The sequence below is a fragment of the Dermochelys coriacea genome, chromosome 14, assembly GCF_009764565.3.
Source record: "Dermochelys coriacea isolate rDerCor1 chromosome 14, rDerCor1.pri.v4, whole genome shotgun sequence".
NCBI classification, from domain to species: domain Eukaryota; kingdom Metazoa; phylum Chordata; order Testudines; family Dermochelyidae; genus Dermochelys; species Dermochelys coriacea.
Window position 1 is genome coordinate 15,570,359 of NC_050081.1, and position 18,798 is coordinate 15,589,156.

The 18,798-nt window shown below is 44.9% G+C and overlaps 1 protein-coding gene across 6 annotated transcripts in view; it reads left to right on the forward strand.

Annotated features, from left to right (window-relative positions):
• The window catches only part of LLGL2 (LLGL scribble cell polarity complex component 2), a 60,062-nt gene extending 43,193 nt beyond the window's left edge, over positions 1-16,869 (forward strand). For 2 of the 6 annotated variants that reach the window (XM_038372022.2, XM_043496383.1), the window contains exons 15-27: positions 998-1,290; positions 1,560-1,713; positions 7,004-7,154; positions 7,659-7,775; positions 9,417-9,583; positions 10,492-10,756; positions 11,486-11,639; positions 12,817-12,857; positions 13,348-13,395; positions 14,158-14,200; positions 14,425-14,479; positions 14,901-14,962; positions 16,162-16,869. In XM_038372022.2, coding sequence (XP_038227950.1) covers positions 998-1,290; positions 1,560-1,713; positions 7,004-7,154; positions 7,659-7,775; positions 9,417-9,583; positions 10,492-10,756; positions 11,486-11,639; positions 12,817-12,857; positions 13,348-13,395; positions 14,158-14,200; positions 14,425-14,479; positions 14,901-14,954 — 1,542 coding nt within the window. In that variant the 3' untranslated portion in view covers positions 14,955-14,962; positions 16,162-16,869. The remainder of the gene's footprint in view (positions 1-997; positions 1,291-1,559; positions 1,714-7,003; positions 7,155-7,658; positions 7,776-9,416; positions 9,584-10,491; positions 10,757-11,485; positions 11,640-12,816; positions 12,858-13,347; positions 13,396-14,157; positions 14,201-14,424; positions 14,480-14,900; positions 14,963-16,161) is intronic. The other 4 variants (XR_006275514.1, XM_043496384.1, XM_038372023.2 and 1 more) reach the window with 4 other exon arrangements.
• Positions 16,870-18,798: the final 1,929 nt, after the last annotated feature.

Consider the following 18,798-nt stretch of genomic DNA (forward strand, 5'->3'; position numbering starts at 1 on the left):
GAGGACAAAATTGATTCCCCTCTGGGGGTGAGTTTTCTTCACGCTGTAAATGGAGCCATTTTGTGGAAGGGTCCCCCTATCCGTCAGCTCCTTCTAGTCTATACTGTATTTTTCCCCCTTCTGTCTGATTTGACCCTTCAGCCCTGAGGTAGTTGCCAGCTACCTGGATTTTTATGCTTCAGCTTTTTAAAACTTTCCCCCGATTTTCTCTGCCTGTTGTCTGTACATCTTCGCTATTTGCATTTTGTGCAGGCATGCTGCCTGCTAGCTAGCCAATTGGATCCTGGTGTTGCTGGAGCCTAATCAGTCAATGGCACCACCTTGCAACATTCATATAACGGAGAAGCTTGGAGACAATTTAAAGTGGCTGGGTCAGTTCGCAATCCTGCTGACAGCAGGAGGTATTGTTGTGCCTTTGGGGAGGCAACCAGCCTGAGGTTTTCTCACTATCTAGTGCAACTGCAGCAGGGGACTGACACCTATGATCCTTGTGTATTTCAGCCAAAAAAGGTGAAACTACCTCTGCTGTCTCCCTTGTTCCTATTCCTTGCAAGAGCCTGTGTTATTGCTTTGATAGAAGATCCCATTTTGGGGTCTGTATAATGTTTCCATCAGCCTGTGCCACAATCCTCCTTCTGTGAAGACATAACGTGTCTCCTGTCACGTAAACTGACCATGAGTGTCTGTGCTTTGCTTTGTCCCCCAAGCTCTCTCCTCTCCTTAGGAAGCGCTGAATGAGTTAGGATGGTCTGATTTGAAGTAACCAAATTTGGCAGCTAGAATGTCATGCTGCCAACATAATCAAATGAAGAAATGGGAGGCAAAAGTTCTCATGGAAACTTTGCCCAATGAGTGTCCATTTGTCATAGGAGACAGATGGGGAGGCATGTGGTCATGCTGGAAACAAGTATGCATGTTGAAGCCATCAAGAGATCAGGTGGAGTCTAAAAGCTCTGAGGATTGCACAAAGCCTCTGAGCTTATTACTTTTCCCTCAGATACTGGTGATGGAACTGAATGATGAAGAGTCGGAGCATGTTGTGGACCACGCTGAAGCAGACTTACTACAGGACCAAGAAGGCTATAAGTGGAAAGGTCACGAGAGGCTAAAGGCCCGAGATGAGCCTGTCCGATTTGAACCTGGCTTCCAACCATTTGTCCTGGTTCAATGTCAACCACCTGCTGTGGTCACGTCACTGGCCCTTCACTCTGAATGGAAGCTCGTGGCCTTTGGTACCAGCCATGGCTTTGGGCTTTTTGATAACCAGCAGAAACGACTAGTCTTTGTCAAGTAAGTCTCTTCCTTTCTGGCATGATATGTGTACTTCCCTAGGTATGGGAGCTGGCTGGCTAGCACTTCCAGGCAGTCCTAGTAAGAGCTGGCATTTCCTGGTTTATGGAGATCATTGGGTATAGAGAAAAGTCTTCTCCTGCTGGGGTGAGTATCTCTCCTGTGCTTGTTAGTAAGAGTTCACATGCCTAGCTACCAGTTGCTCCCATACTGCCAGTCAGCTGGTCAGAAAAGCAACTGAGCACACCTGCCAAATCTTTTTGTTTTAGATGTACGTTGCATCCCAGTGACCAGCTGGCTTTGGAAGGCCCTTTATCTCGGGTGAAGTCCTTGAAGAAATCCCTCCGGCAGTCATTCAGGCGGATCCGGAGAAGCAGGGTGTCTAGCAGGAAGCGACGAGCTGGTGGTGGGATCGCTGGGGAGGTGAGTCAGTCTGTCTCTAAGGTCTTGTCTATATGGTGGGTAAGCTCACAGTAGCTGGTGCACACTAGCTATTCTGCACTAGCTCCTCATGTATACACTCTTGCTGCACACTGAAGTGTCTGTGTGTGTTCACTTAATACACTTTGGAGTCGTATTAAGCTAAACTGCCTCAGGGCACCCTTCATGCACAGTAAGTGTGTGCACTTATGGGGAGTCTGTGTGCAGTAAGCTAGTGTGTGAATTTAAATCACACTAACTTCCCTGTGTAGACAGGCCCTAAGCCTGAGCCCTGTAAAGTCCTGCTTGGACCACACAGTGGGGAGAGCAGGGTAATGCAGATGTTCTTAATCTTCAGTCTTAGGCCTGGTCTGTACTACAGAGTTAAGTCAAAGTAAGACAGCTTATTCTGACCTAACTCTGTAAGTGACTTCACTAAAATGTATCTCTCACCGTTGTAACTCCTTCACTATACCAACTTTACTCCACCTCCATGAGAGATGTAGTGCTTAACTCAATGTAGTTGGGTCAACAGCATCAGTGTAGTGTTAGTTATATCGACTGTTTCTGCCTTTCAGATACCACCCCACAATGTCTTGCATTGGCAGTTAAATTGGTGCACTCGCTCCTGGTGAGGACATGCACTATGATCAGAAAGAGCATAGTATGGACGTGTAAAACCAATTCAATTCTGTGGTGGATGTATGTCGACATAACTCAGGTCAACTTACTTTTGTAGTGTAGACTTGCCCTTACTGTACGAATTGCAGCTTGACATAATGGCCTGCACACAGGGCAAGCCTACAGAATTAAGTTGACCTAACCTAGGTCGGCATATAGCTGCCACAGTAATTGTGCGTTCTACACTTAGCTCCTAGTGTTGACAGTGTGTATCCTCACCAGGAGTCCCTGTGTCAATTGTACTGTCAGTATGGGGCATTGTGGGATAGCTGTTGAAAGCTGGTAAGTCTATGTAATCAACGCATTGTCTATACTAATACTGAGTCACCCTAACTACATCAACGTTGACTCTATGCCTCTCATGAAGGTGAAGATAAGTTGACGTAGCAGGACAGTTACATCGGCGGGAGCAAAATTTTAGTGTAGACACTTACATAGTTAGGTCAACGTAAGCTGCCTTGCAACCTAATTCTGTAGTGTACCCGGCCTCAGTCTTGTCACTCCTAACATTGGTAACTATTTATTTACTCCTGGGGGAATTCTGTGCCAAAAAAATTAAAAATTCTGCACACAATATTTTCAAATTCTGTATATTTTATTTGTCAAAATAACACAGTATAATCACACCAGTTTATTTTTGGTCATTTATTTCAAAATACCAGTCAGCAAGTATTTCTGTAACAATACAGACAAAAAAGATTCAGGAAATGTTTTTTGACAAATAGATTCCTTACTAGGCATATTAATACAGAACTCTGAGTAATAAATAATTTAAACTACAATACGGAACCGTATTTCCTGCACCCCTCAGAAGCAGTGCAAAGGCTTGGGGGGAGTCGGGGGGTAATGGAGGAGCTGAGGGAGAGGGAAGTAATTGGTGGGTGTGAACTTGGAGGATTGTTTGGTATGGGTGGGAAAAGTATGGAATAGGTTTTTTGGGGGGATGGGAAGGTATTGTTAGGAAGCTTCCCCCATGCAGACCCTGGCTAACCCCAGCCTCTCCCATTCAGTCAGGCACATGTGTCCCTGTACCCCCATGTGTCCTTGCACCCCCCGTCCCCATGTGTTCCTCCACCCCCACTCAGACACCCTAACCCATCTCCATGTGGCCCTGCACCCCCTCCCACTGTCCCCATGTGTCTTTATGCCCCCATTCAGTCACCCTGTCTCCAAGTGGCCTTGCACCTCCACTCCTGCTCAGCCCCTGCCCCAGTCTCTCCTCCTGACTAACCCTTATGAGCCCATCTGACAACCCTCCCCCGCCCCCCCAGCAGCCCCACATTGTCTGTCTCCCTATAGCCCCAGTCTCCTGACCTGGCCCAACAGGCACTGTGAAGAAGGTAGGCTCTTTCTCTTCCCTTACTTGCTGAGACATCCTGCTTGGTTCTATCACCACAGCTCTTTCTGGTTGGCGAAAGGTGGAACTGCAGCTTCTTTTCTTGCGGGGAAAAAAAATAAAAATATGCGTGGCCCATTAATTATGCGCACACACAGTGGTGCAGAATTCCCCCAGGAGTAACTATTAGATATAGAACACTTGACTAACTCTGTTTTGGATCTTTATCTGGCAAAACGCTCTGTCAGGAGTTGAAATAAAAATATTAATAAAATGCAGAAATTCGTCAAGGACCAAAGTTGGGCATTTTCCTTCACTTGCTTGCCACTGCCTTTCTCCTCCCCTACACTATAAAAAGATAGTGTAGGGGAGGAGAAATCTTCCAGGGGAGATTGAGGGAGGCTTTATACCCAAAGTTAAATTCCCCTCTAGAGAGGAAGATTCTCTCTAAAGTTAACTACTTGATGTCTTTGAGAGACAAGGTAACTGAGGTAATCGCTTTTAATGGACCAGTTGCTGTTGGTGAGAGGGACAAGCTTTCAACCTCCACAGAGCTCTTTTTCAGGTCTGGGAAAGATCATCAGTGTCACAGCTCACACAAGGTAGAACAGATTGTTGAATATAAGGAGTTAATGTTGCAAGAAACCATTCAAAATGAAGTGCGCAATTAATACTTCTGCAGTCACAGAACAAAGGAGAGTTAATGGATTATAGATTGTTGTAATGAGATAGAAAGCCAGGTTCGCTACTGAGTCCATGATTTTTGGTGTCCAGCAGAGTTATGAATTTAAACTCCCAGGCTTGTCTTTTAAGGTGTTGTGCAGGTTTCCTTTTATGAATTGGACTGAGAGGTCAGATATGGAGTGTTCATTTTGTGAAAAGTATTCACTCCCAGATATGATGATGATTTTTGTCTTTTATCCTTTTCTCTGAGATCATTTGAGAGCATAGTGATTGTCTTGTTTCACCCACATAATTGTTGGGGCATTTGATTCACCAGATAAGGTGCACCACATGTGATAGGCATGTGTAGGCACTGTGGATCTTGAAAGGTGTGTTTTGTGGGGTATTGATCATTATAGCAGTGAATATAAGACTGCAGGTTTTACATACGTTAGGGCAGTGTCTGGTACTGGTTTGAGTTGGTGTATCCTGGTCTGTGGGGAGCTTGCTTCTGATGAGTTGTTTGAAGGTCAGAAAAGGGGATTTGGGAAAGATTGTTTTAGGATGTGGTCCCTATCAAGTATGAGTGGCAATTATTTGATACCCCATATGGGTTCTAGTATGGGGTGGTATGTGATAACTAGGGATGTGTAGTCAGTGGCTTTTTTTTTTCTAAATTGAAGCAGGTGCTCTCAGGGAATTAGGGTACCCTGTTCCATGGTGTAATCTACTTTTCCAATGGAGAAGTTTGGTGAAGGTGATTTTAAGTGTGTTAACGTGTGTATCCTGGATTTTCTCCTCAGAGCATATTCTGTGGTATCTGAGCGCCTGGCTGTAGTTAATTGATTTTTTGGCATATCTGGATTGGTTGCTGGATCTGCGAGAGGGTTCTGTTGAAACCGATAGTGGTGTTCGGGAAGTTGATGCTGGTGCAGGAGCATTGTAGAGAGTTTGATGGATGGGTGGTGGTAGTTCAAGTTGTGGTGGAAATCTGAGGGAGTTTAGGTCATCTGTCCATCAGATGAAAATATCATCAATGTATCTCAGGTTTGTCATTGGTTTTGTGGAGCATGGTCCAGAAATTCTTCCTCAAGGTGGCCTATGAAGAGGTTGGCATATTGGGGAACCATCCTAGTACCCATGGCAGTTTCCATGGTTTGGACAAATTGTTTTTTGTTGAATATAAAGTTGTTATGGGTGAGGATGAAATGGATAAGTTTGGCAATGTGTTTGGGGTGGATATCTGAGTGTTGTCCATTTTCTTGTAGATATTTGAGGCAGACAGTGATGTCATCATCATGAGGGTTGTTGGTGTATAGGGAAGTGATATCCGTTGGCCAATATGGTGTTCTGAGAGAGCTTGTTGGTGTTGTGGTGTTTGTGGATGAAGTAGGTTATGTCCTGGAGGAAGCTGGCCCTTTGTATGGTGAGTGGTTTGAGGATGGTTTCTATGAGTCCTGATATTTCCTGAGTAAGAGCACTATGGCCAGATATGTTGGGTTTCATAGAATCATAGAATATCAGGGTTGGAAGGGACCCCAGAAGGTCATCTAGTCCAACCCCCTGCTCAAAGCAGGACCAAGTCCCAGTTAAATCATCCCAGCCAGGGCTTTGTCAAGCCTGACCTTAAAAACCTCTAAGGAAGGAGATTCTACCACCTCCCTAGGTAACGCATTCCAGTGTTTCACCACCCTCTTAGTGAAAAAGTTTTTCCTAATATCCAATCTAAACCTCCCCCATTGCAACTTGAGACCATTACTCCTCGTTCTGTCATCTGTCAACCCAGGTTTCCCTGGGTTCCCTTGTTTGTGTTTCTTGGGAGGCATGTAGAAGATCCCTGGCGTGTGTTTATGGGGGATGAGGTGGTAGTATTTCTCTTGGAGTTGTCTGGGGAAGGATTTGATGATATCCTTAAATTCCTATGTGAATTGTGGGATGGGGTTGTCTTTGAGTTCTTTATGGGAAGTGGTGTCAGGGTTGTCAGTTGGCCTTGTTTATGTAGTCCTCATGGTTGAGGACTATGATGTCATCCCCTTTGTCTGCTGGCTTGGTCACTATTTGGTGGTTGGATTTCAGGGGCTGAATAGCTTGTCTTCTCAACAGAGGTTGGTCCAGTAAAAGTTCACCAATGGAAGTTGATCTAATGAGATATTACCTCCCCCAGCTGGTTTCTTTCATACCCTGGGACCAATACAGCTACAACAACACAAGCAAAAATGGAAGATGTCTGAGTCCAGTGCTCCCTCTGCTCAGCCTATTACACTAGCAAAAGTGGCCAGTGTTGGAGAAATGCAATTTTCTTTGAATATGCAGGAGGGAGTTAAGGAAATGAAAATGTAATTCTCATCTTTCTGTAGGGTTCAGGTAGACTGAATAGCCTTTGCACATTCACGCTTATGGGATGCACAGGCCTGGGCTGGAACATCCTGCTAGTGTGAATATGCAGAGTCCATTTTGAAGAACTTGGGTTACAAGTAAGTAACCTTAATTTACCAGCATCTGTTAATCCCTACTTGCTGCCTCTCCTACGCTAGAAGGGATTGTTGAGGAGGAGGAAAGAGAAATGTTATGTCTGAGAGAATTTGCCTCATCCCCTCTGTTCTTCATGTGAAGGTACAAGAGGCGAATTCCAGGTTTGACCAAGATGCATTACAAGAGATGGAACTGGCTCCAATCCAGAGGAAGATAGAAGCGCGGTCTGCAGAAGATTCCTTCACTGGCTTTGTGCGCACCTTGTACTTCGCAGACACCTTTTTGAGAGACAGTGAGTAGAATGAGCTCTCTGCCGCCACACTCTGCACTATGGTCATCTAGATCATAGACCCAGCACCTCCCGTGATGTACTCCCTGCAGCAATGAAACTATTCAGTCTAGAGCCAAAGTAAATGAGTGAGAGCAGAGCTGTTCTGTATGATCACTGACAGTTGTTGATTGACCCATGACTAAACAAGTTCACCTTCTTGGGGGAGAATTTGAAGTATGTGGTTTTCAAATAGGATGAATCTTCTTTGGCCTTAAACACCATTTAGTCTCTTCACCTAGGACTGCCAAAAGTCAATTCCCTGATGAGGAGAGGATGTGGTTCCTCTTAATCCTGCTGGGGATGAATCAGATACCAAACTGATACTACATTTGAATTTCCCTCTCATCACGTATGTGCTTGGGTTAGTGTGAGCATACACATTTGTATACAGACAGTAGAACCATTCCATCACGTTTGAAAGTTCCTGGAGAGACACGCTGCTCATGGGCTTTATCCCTGGTCCAGGTTCTCGCCACTGCCCCTCCTTGTGGGCAGGCACCAATGGAGGCACGGTCTATGCGTTCTGTTTGCGTGTTCCACCAGCGGAGAGAAGGATGGATGAGTCTGTCAAGGCAGAGCAGGGTGAGTATCACTCAGTAGTGGGAACTTGTGAAATGGCCCTAATGGGATCAGAGGGGCTGCTGTTATGTACTGCTAGAAAGCTGCAAAATTGTTAGTCATAAATGGAGAGCAAGATAACTTGGAAACATTATGGTTGGCCAGGAGGAGAGATTGGATTATGTTTTGACCAATGGTAGCTTGGAGTTCAGCTTTTGATTATACAGTAGAACCTCAGTTATGAACACCTTGGGAATGGAGATTGTTCGTAACTCTGAACAAAACAATATGGTGGTTCATTGAAAAGTTTACCACTGAACATTGACTTAATACAACTTTGAAACTTTATAATGCAGAAGAAAAATGCTGCTTTCCCTTTTATTTTAGTAGTTTACATTTAACACAGAACTGTATTGTATTTGCTTTTTTTTGGGGGGGGGTCTCTGCTGCTGCCTGATTGTGTACTTCTGGTTCCAGATGAGGTGTGTGGTTGACCAGTCAGTTCATAACTCTGGTGTTCATAACTCTGAGGTTCTACTGTAAATGGGTTCTACTGTCCCCTGAATCTCTTTAGTTTTAATTCCCATTAGGATGCTGGTGAAGGAACTGCCCCTATACTTAGCCACTGAACTCTGCCAACAAGACGTTTTCTCACCCCCACCCCTCACTTTCTAGTTTATCATTCTGATGGGGGGCCCATTATATTCTTTCGCTCCACCATTAATAGTACATGTGTATCAGTTAAAATGAGCCAGTTTTATCCAACACAGCAACAGTGGGAATCTGCTGTCTTGCTCATTTAAAACTCATTTGACCGTTTGCACTTAGTTAGGAGGCAAAGACCCTAATTTATATGCCAGAGGAGTCCATGGACCTTGCCTAAAATTATCACTAAAAGGTGACACTTTGGAACTTCCATACGCTAAATGTGACCGTTTTTTGAAAATGACTATATCACCATTGTGTGCTTTTGCCTGTGGTGCTAATCCAGGAGGTGTTAGTTCAGAGCAAAAGTACATTAGGTGACCAGCATCATTTAATTATTCTTGCTTCAAATACCAGTTTTTGCAAAGACACTTGCTTTGGACGGGTGCGTATCAGTAGTAATCTCAGACAACATATTGATGGGTGCTTTGGGGAAACCTACAATAACAGCCTAATCCATTTATACATTTCTTAAACCCTTGTCAGTTGGAATTTGGAAACAATGTTTGAATTCAGTTTAAATGCCCATTCTAGTTAAACTGGATTCTAAAGCTGTTTGATCACATAGTATGAAAGGAGTTGAATTATTAGACGCACATTCTAGCCTAGGATGGCTTTAACATGGCTGATCAAAATGCTTTAGAAACTACTCTTGGTAAAGTGTCATTTCTAGAATCATGGCTTTAGGGCAAGCAGTTAACTAACATTTTCTACAGATAGTAGTGCTGGTGCATAAGAAAAAGAAGCAAACACAAAGAGCCATATAGGGGTGTCTTGTGTAAAATAAATAAATAAATAAAAAGTATTTGCTAGATGGAAGACTCTAATTGGGTGTAGAAATGCAGCACTCTCTCATTTCAAGAGGATGTATGAGAGTTCTAACACTATGCTTTTCACATCCTCTCAGCTGGTATCATATCTGTCTGTTTTCTCACCCTTCTCCACATCTTGTCTGTCTAGCCAAGGAAATTCAGCTGATGCACAGGGCTCCTGTTGTGGGGATACTTGTCTTGGATGGGCATGGCACTCCCCTCCCAGAGCCACTAGAAGTAGCACATGACCTTTCTAAAAGTCCTGATATGCAAGGCAGCCATCAACTTCTTGTGGTGTCTGAAGAGCAGTTCAAGGTAAATACAGTCCACATGCATCTCATCTGATATAAATTCCCTTTTTTAAGGTATTGATCTGTACGCCTAGGGATGGATTACAGTAGCTCCTAGGAACTGCAGTCTAGGATCAGGTTCCCTTGTGCTTGGCACCATACAGACAAATGAAGACACTCCCTGCCCCACAGAACATAGACTTGGTGTCAGGGCAGAACTGGTGCAAGAAATGGACAAGTGGGAGTTTAGTACAATGCAGATGGAGAATATAGGAATGTTTGTAGATTGATTTAAAACTCTTTGACAGCTGCAGTAATTGGCCATTGGGAGAAGCTTTAGATTCTGCAGATTAGGGGACATGACTCTTTAAAAAGGACACTGAGAATTGGCAAGTGTTCAAAAATTGTTCTCGCTGTTTTTGCTGAATAGCTACATAACCAGTAATTGACTGGTTTAAGGAAGGAGACTCAAGGAATAATTTATCGGGGATCTCCTTGTCGTTTTAATGTGGTAGAGTGGGCTGTTGGGTTAATCCCAGTTTTTCCCTGTGGATATCCTTTGTGGCTGGAGGGGAAGGGGTTTGAGAGGACAAGAGATAAGTCGTAATGAGGGTCTGCGATTTGAAGCGTTGCATTTTCTCCCAGTGATGTCAGTGGCAAAGTTCCCATTGACTTGAGTGAGAGCAGGAACAGGCCCTGAAGTTGAGACCATGTCTGGCTACACTTAAGCCTGTTCAGTATCCCATGATAGCCAGGCTTCATTTTAAGCAGAAATGCAGATTCAGACCTTCATTTCTGTGCATGCTGTTGGGCAAAGGTTCCCTATGAATCAAGGCTTTGTTAAAGCAGGAGGGAGTAGCACCATTCCTGAGCTGGGGTTGTTGGCAGTGTACAGCATGGAGGTGTATTATGTGGCTTTTTTTCCCCTGGCAGGTATTCACGCTGCCCAAGGTTAGCTCCAAACTGAAGTTCAAGCTGACAGCTCTGGAAGGCTGTAGGGTACGAAAGGTGACAGTCGCTAACTTTGGCAGCTGCAAGACTGATGATTATAGTGAAAATGACCTGGCCATCCTCACTAACCTGGGAGACATTCAGATCATCTCTCTGCCCTTCCTCAAGTTACAGATCCGCTATCCCTGTATCCGTAAGGAAGACGTGAGTGGCATTGCTTCCTGTGTCTTCACCAAATATGGCCAAGGTAATGGCACAAACAGCGTAAGCTCCCCTAGATCACTTGCCTCTGCCATGTCTTCGGAACCCTTGTTTCACTGTTCTTTAAACTTCACATTGGTTTTGCTTCCATAATGAGCATGTTGAATCCTCTTTGTAGCCATTCAGATCCAAAGACATCAGGGGCTAACTCGCCTCACCGTAGAGGGTGGTGTCCGTTGTGTTCCATATTTCTTCTCAGGCCTCAAAATAAGACTTCTCTGTATGTTGGCATCTTCCTGGGCTGCTGGATAGCTCTTCTTGAGTCACTAGTCCACAACACTGTCACTTCAAACTGGCATCTGTGGAAGAGCTCCTCCCAAGGCACTCACTTTACCCTTTCACATCTCCAGAAGGAAGGGAACTAACCCATAGTGTAACTATGGAAAGAGAAGGTGCTGCTCAGGCTCTTGTCCTGGGAGTTGTAGCTGAAAACTCTCAAACTGCAGGGTCTTGGACACGTGTCACGCAGCTTTAAAAAGAGAACAAAGCAATCATCAGTTGTTCAGTTGCTGGGTTGACCCCTTAATGAGGCAGGTGCAATATTCTTCTCCAAAGCCCCAGTGCATTGGTTTGGAGGAAGTATAAACAAGATGCCCTTTCTGTGGAGAGTAGAATATATTTAGATCTCATTTCCCTTTGGACTGTGATTCTGGATTCTGGCTCCTGAGCATGCATTCTTTTGTGAACCAAACGCCCTTTACGTTTTCCCCTCTAGGTTTTTATCTGATCTCACCATCAGAGTTTGAGAGGTTCTCCCTGTCTACCAAATGGTTAGTTGAGCCCCGATGTGTTGTGGATACACCAGAAATTACCGGCAACAACTACTTGCACAACAAAGCTGGCATGGAGAAGGCTACAAGAAAATCTAGGTAGTACTAGCTAAAAAGCTCTGTAGGAGCACCTTACCTCTCTCTCGTTAGCTTTTCCATTATGGCTTGTGTTTGAAGGGTGTTTTACTTCCAAATCTAGTTTCCCTGGTTCAGGGGTGAAAGTAACTTAAAGGATTTACCAGTATGCCGGAGTCCTGAGTGGGGGCATGGCCTCAACTGGAAGAAGCGGGGCCTTTAAAGATTTAAAGGCCTCGGGGCTGCGGCTCGGAGCTGTGGCTTGGAGCCCCAGGGCCTTTAAATCACCCCTGGAGCTCCTAGCTGCAGCTGCTGCTGCAGGGAGCCCTGGGCCATTTAAATTGCCAGCCTGGGGAAGCTGGTCCGGTCTGGCACGGTGTACTGGACCGTACCAGCTTACTTTCACCTCTGCTCAAGTTTGATCTAGACAGGACCAGGCTACTGTGAGTTCTAAATGTTCTTGTCTGTCCCCCTCCAAGCTCACTGTGATATATTATCTTATGGAGCCAGAGAACCTTCTCTTTCCAAAAAGGACTGGACAGGGCTTCCTTTGGAGACTGTTAATATCACTCCAGACTGATTGCCATGAGGTAGAGCCCTGCGCTGGACTATTCTTCAATCCTGCTCCCGCTATTAATGTAGCGGGTCCTGTGGGACTAGGAGATTCCAGTCTTGCTGCAGGGCTCTATCATGTGGCAATGTAACTTTCTCCCTGGTCTTTTCCCTACCAGCTGTCTTACATTTCCCACTGCCAACTTTCTAAGAGTGACATCTTTTGAGGGCATTGCATGCAACTTCCCACCTCTCCACCCATTTGTACTTTGTCATATTATTTGTTTGCAGTCTATTATGTAGCAGACTAGACTGTTGCTTTGTAGTTTGAACCCTGATGTTCTTCCTTGTGGAAGCAGATCTTCCCTAGAGGTGGTGTGTTTTGGTGCAAGTCCCCTGGAGGGGGAGGGATGTTGAAGAAAAATTGAGGAGTTCTGGTTGCTGGGGAACTTCCCTATCAGCCACCATCCTAATGCTTCTCTCAGCTGCTTGCTCAGGATACCCCTCTGCATTAGTATGCATGCTCTGACTGACCCAGAGGAATCTTTCCTTGTCTGATCTGCCAGGTATGTACAAGAATCTACTTGCCTCTCTGATACATGTGTGTGTTTTGTTTTGTTTTGTTTTTGTTTTTTACCTTCTTCCCCAGGGAATCAGGCAGGAGTTCTGGTGATCCTGGAGAAGATGATGGTAAGCAGGCAACAAATGTATTTATTTAACTTCGTGTCATGTATAAACATTTTTTAAGCCTTTGTGGTTGGTGGTCATAGTTTCTTCAAAGAAAAGGGATGAGGAGCTGTAGTATTGGGAAGAGGGGAGATTGTTCTCTTTATGAGAAGTAGTCATCTCAGACTAAGGCTACAGGGGCAGAACCTTCTGGTGACCTGGATGTGACAGGTTCAGGTTCTACAACAGGCTGATCTTGGACTGTTTTTAGAAAGGGAAGCCCAGTCATGCTAGGAAGAAGGGATTAAGGGTGTGAGTGTGGAGTCTTTTACCATTTAATGAGCACTTTGCTGTGATGCTGTCTCTAGAACGAGCCAAACTGGGCTTAAGTATCCACCTTTTTTTTGTATTTGTGACGTTTTCCATAGTGCCTATCCCTGTAGTGTTCTACGTGCATATTGCCTTTATCCCCCATGAAAAGTAGCTGGACGTCAACTTGTTTTCTGCCTTTCAGAGAGGAAGTCTGGGAGATTGATGGAACATGCCTTACTCAATGATGAAAGTGAGTGAGACACAACTGGAGCTGCTGGAGGGGCAGCTGCACTGGTTGGTGGGGGAAAGGGGGTGATAGGTAGTGTTCTCTGGTGGAGGCATGGACTGTTCATCCTCCTGGTTACAATAGACTGTTGCAGCTCCAGAAAGTACATAATGCCAGAACAGAATTATTTATTTGCATTACTGTAGCTCCTAGGAGCCCCAGTCATGAACCAGGACCCCATTGGGCTAGGTGCTGGGCAAACACAACAGAAAGATTGTCCTTCTCCCTAAAGATCCGTACCAGCTTTATTTCATGGATTGGTGAGGATGGGAGTGTCCTAAGGAAGGGAGATGAGAGAGCTCCACATAGCTGCCTACCTGCTTCTATCATTATCTAGCCTTAATATACGCAAGGAACTTCACTTTCCAGCAGTACCCAAGAATGAAGGGCTGGCTGGAACTGGCTGTCTTCCTGGACTGCTAGCATGTTGGTGCTGGCAGCATTTCTTCTGGAGACACTGCTTCATTTCTGTGTGCCAGCCCCTTATTCAGAGTTTTATAGTTATGTCAGAGACTAGTACTGCAGAAGAGGCAGTGATATTTAAAGGTCTGACAGTCACGGAGGAGGCAGCAAGACAGGTTTTAAAGGCTATTCTGAAATGAGGTGCAGTAGAAGTAGCATGTGCAATCAAGCTCTTAATGTTACTGTAAATGTTTACTGATTCAAGCAGAGGACCTTGCCCATCTGTTCCCACTTCTCACTGCTCTTTAACTGTTTGCTTTCCAGAAGTTCTGAAGGAGATCCAAAGTACCCTGGAGGGGGAGAGAAGGTGAGTACCCTGTCACCAGCCTTCCCTTCTCCCTGGTGGGTTGGTAAAGGTAGGAAAACGGGGAGACTGTCGAGCACAATGGCAGACATTGTTGCAGTGAAGCACTAGCAACTGATCAAATGTGTGTGTAGAAAACTGGTCCAAAGATAAACTTTTTCTACGCAAGAACCAATTCCCTTGAGTTTTTATGAATAATCCTTTGTCTCTTTCTCTTGGCGAAACAGAAGCGATCACATTTCCATATCCCAAAGGAGCAGGACTCTGAGTACTCGCATACAGGTTCAAATCAACCCACGTTAATCTATGGGCAGGCCACATGGGCTTAGTTGGCTGAAGATGGGACTTGGGACAGGAACTCTAGGGATCTAAACCTGGCTCTGCACTGACTGTAACTTGGACATGTATCTCTCTGCTCCAATTCCTTATCTCTACACATCGGCAATAAGTTAGCTAATGGGTGCTGGGCTTTAACTCCTGTCCACAGAACACTTTGAGCTGTTCAGGTGACGGGCTACAGAAGTGCAGATGAATGACTGATGTTACAATTGATGCAAAATACTTTAGCGCTTGGTGGGATGGGAAACCCAGGGTTTCCAAGGATCTGCGGAGAGGATGAGTGACTGCCTGACACACCTGCATGCATCTATCCAGATAGGGTGATTGCATTGCACTGATGGACTTCGCTCCCTTGTCATTGCAGGAGCTATGGAGAGAGAAATTCAAGAAGAATTCACGTAGGACATGGACTAAGTAATGGAGGAGGTAAGTGAAGCCAAGGGTATTTCCAGGCTCTGGTGCAGAAACGTGAGGCAAGAAGTGAAGGGTCGGCATTCCTAACAATCTGGTGTTTTACGTTTACATGGCACTCCTGGAGTGCGGTGCTCTTCAGCAGTGGCTCTCAACCAGGAGTACATGTACCCCAGGGGGTATGCAGAGATCTTACAGGGGGTACATCAACTCCTCTAGATATTGGCCTAGTTTTATAACCAGTACATAAAAAGTACTAGCAAAGTAAGTTCAAACTAAAATTTCATACAGACACTGACTTGTTTTTACTGCTCTGTATACTATGTCTGTATACTATACTGAAATGCAAGTCCACGATTTGTATTCCAGTTGATTTATTTTATAATTATATGGTAGCAATGAGAAAGTCAGCAATTTTTCAATAGTATTGTGCTGTGACACTTGTATATTTGTCTGATTTTTGTAAGCAAATAAAGTGAGGTGAAACTTGGGGTACACGTGACAAATCAGACTCCTGGAAGGGTACAGTTGTCACTGCTCTACAGATCACCTCATCTGACTGGATGGGAGCCTGCTGGCTGCCTGATATGTCTATCAGTATTTGAGCAGCCTGGGTGCCACCTGAACAAAAAAGTGCTGCCCCAGTCCTGGATGGAGTGACACAAGCTCCTCCTAAAACTCCGTCCTGCATTTTAAGCTGTTGAAATTTGCTGTGGGTTCCTTTTGTGAGAGCTGCTGGCAGAGAAGGGCTCTGGGAGCATTGGTCATGTAGAACTCCTTTGCATGCCACTCCCCTCTTCCTACCCTCTCCATCTCTTAGCAAGAAACCATGAGCATGCTAAGCTATGGCAGGCCTACACTGCAGCATCGCTGCTTGTGCTGCATTCAGCACGGCCATGGGGAAAAAACACCTTACGGGGTATGTAAGTCTAGCCCGAGGGATAAACCAACTTGTCTGACGTGGATGTGTAGGCTGCCTGTCTTCTCTAAGGGAGTGTCTGGCAGCCAGGGCATAAGGCCTTTTATTGGGGTTTCCATAGGGATGTGAGTTGATCTTGTGAGCATTGATGTGAACCCCAGACCAAAGATCAGACTGGGCTGAGCTCCACAAACTTTATACCCAATATGTTCCTGAATCGGGAGGGGGTTGGAGGTGTGGAGGAATTATCTGTCCAGAATGATCCTAATATGGTGCTGCATGTTCTTTCCCTAAGCGGAATGATCAGACCTCAACAAAGCCGCTGTGACATCCTGGCATTGGATTGAGTGCCATAACACTACTGACTGGGAAAGCCGTCCCATGGAGAGGAGGCCTCTACTTCTCCCTGCACAGCAGGAGACAGAGCTGTGACTCACTGGTGTGTCTGCCTCCCTCTCCCCCTCGTGCCTCACCAGAAACCACCTTTTCCTCCTTGAGTCTGCCTTGCACAGAGGCCAGAAGCAGACTGCCTGCTCTGATGCACCACAAGCCTTTGTGTATGTCTTTGTAACTATTTTTAATGTTTGCACAATTATCTCTTTTCTACTGGGCTGGGTTTTAAATTATAAATGTTACTGCCCTGGGTGCAGAGTTTTAATAAACACACTGTTACCTCTGAGTGGTTTAAGATTATTTTTTGTACAATTTTTTAAATTGTAAGGGTGTTTGTTTTAATGGAAACATATTTTTAAAATGTACTTTTTTTTTTTTAAGAAAACAAATGAAATAATATATCTGTCGTTTTAGATCCCTGTGGCTGCTGTAACTGGTATTTGAATGAGTCATTCCAGTTAGGTTTTGTTTGACGGTACTGTTAACTGGTTTTACGGATTTGGGTAGAATCTATTTTTGTAGCTGTTCAGATTGGAGGAAATTTAATCAAACTTGATTTGTTTTTCAACACTACGTTGGTCTTTTTGAAATAAATGAAAACCCTCAATTACCTTTGTTGTCATGGTCTGCTCCAGTATCTGTCATTTCTGCAAAAGCAGGGACTCATTCCTCTGCATGATAGAAGCAATGCAGCTTCAGGGGTTGGGACTCTCACCAGCATCTGCTGAGAAACTGACATGAAAGGCCAGTGTTGTTGATGAACCAGTTCTAATCAGTGCCTGTGTCCAATTAGCAGGAGGAGCTGTTAGCCTTCATCTTCACACTTGCCTCCTTTACCTACAGATTGCGGGGGCTTATGAATCCACCCCTAGAAATCTGATCTAGAAGCTCTTCTAACACTTTCCCTTGGTAATTCATAGCATACTTAGAAAATCCTGGGGACCATCCTGTGCTAGTACTGAAAACTAGCTTGGGCAAGGGGCGGGGGAGGTGGAGGCGAGGGAAGAGGCTGTACAGTACATCGAACCAGCTGTGAGCCTTACGGAAAAGCTTTGAGTAGGAGAAACCCTTTTGTAAGAAATCTTTCCTTCCCTCTCCATCCCAAATCATGTGTTATCAAGCTAAAATTGATCTCTTGTTTTCGCAAAAAGAAAAGGAGTACTTGTGGCACCTTAGAGACTAACAAATTTATCTGAGCATAAGCTTTTGTGAGCTGTAGCTCAAGAAAGCTTATGCTCAAATAAATGTGTTAGTCTCTAAGGTGCCACAAGTACTCCTTTTCTTTTTGCGAATACAGACTAACACGGCTGCTACTCTGAAACATCTCGTTTTCGTTACTAGTCTGTTAATCTCTTCCCCACTCCACTTCTGTTGGAGGGTGGGTGTTAGTAAGGAAGAGGTGAATGTGTTGATCTACTGTTCCTGATCTACTCAAGAGACTTGTGAAGGAGAAGCTGGACTTGTTTAGACTTCCTGGTACTGGGAGCTGCACAGCACCTGTGTTTGAAGCAGTAACTCAGCTTTTTCGAGTGCTTGCTCTTGTCCACTTGTGTTAGGGATGTGTGCCTGCCACATGCACTGGTGCCGGAAGTTTTTCCCTCAGTGGTATCTATAGAGGACCAGCTCTGGTGCCCTCTGGAGTGGTGCGTGTATGCCACAGTATAAGGGGCACTGCCGGTTTCCCCCCATCCTCAGTTCCTTCTTACCAATAGTGATGGTGCTGAAACATCCTTTGCTTTGGCAAACCTCTCTGTCCAGAACTGTTCATTGTGAACTTTTCTCCTGTAAATAGTTATTAAAGTTGTTAGTTTCCTTAGTATGTTACCTAGTTGGACTGCTTTTCCTCTTTCCTCCCTCCCTGAACCTCTATAACTGCAAACCAATAGGTCCTCAGTACGGTGGCTCAGGATTATATCTTCCAGTTTATTTCTGCTCCCTCCCTCCCTGTTCCTCTTCAGGGACCCCTCTCATGAGAGCCTTTTTTGGCAGGAGGTGCAGGCAGGAGCCATGGAGGAAGTCCGTCTACACCACAGGGGCTATGGGTTTTTCTCCCATTACTTTCTGATCCCAAAGGCGGTCTAAGACTCATCCTGGACCTACAAGAACAACAAATATCTCAGGAAGTTGAAGTTTCACATGGTCTCTCTGGCCCCCATCATTCCATCCCTCGACCCGGGAGACTGATATGCTGCTCTTGACTTGAAGGACGCATATATCCACATATTTCAGAGTAGCAGCCGTGTTAATCTGTATTTGCAAAAAAGAAAAGGAGTACTTGTGGCACCTTAGAGACTAACAAATTTATTTGAGCATAAGCTTTCGTGAGCTACAGCTCACTTCATCGGATGCATTCAGTGGAAAATACAGTGGGGAGATTTACACACACACACACACACACACACACACACACACACACACACACAGAGAGAACATGAAACAATGGGTTTTGTCATACACACTGCTGTAGCTCACGAAAGCTTATGCTCTAATAAATTTGTTAGTCTCTAAGGTGCCACAAGTACTCCTTTTCTTTTTACTG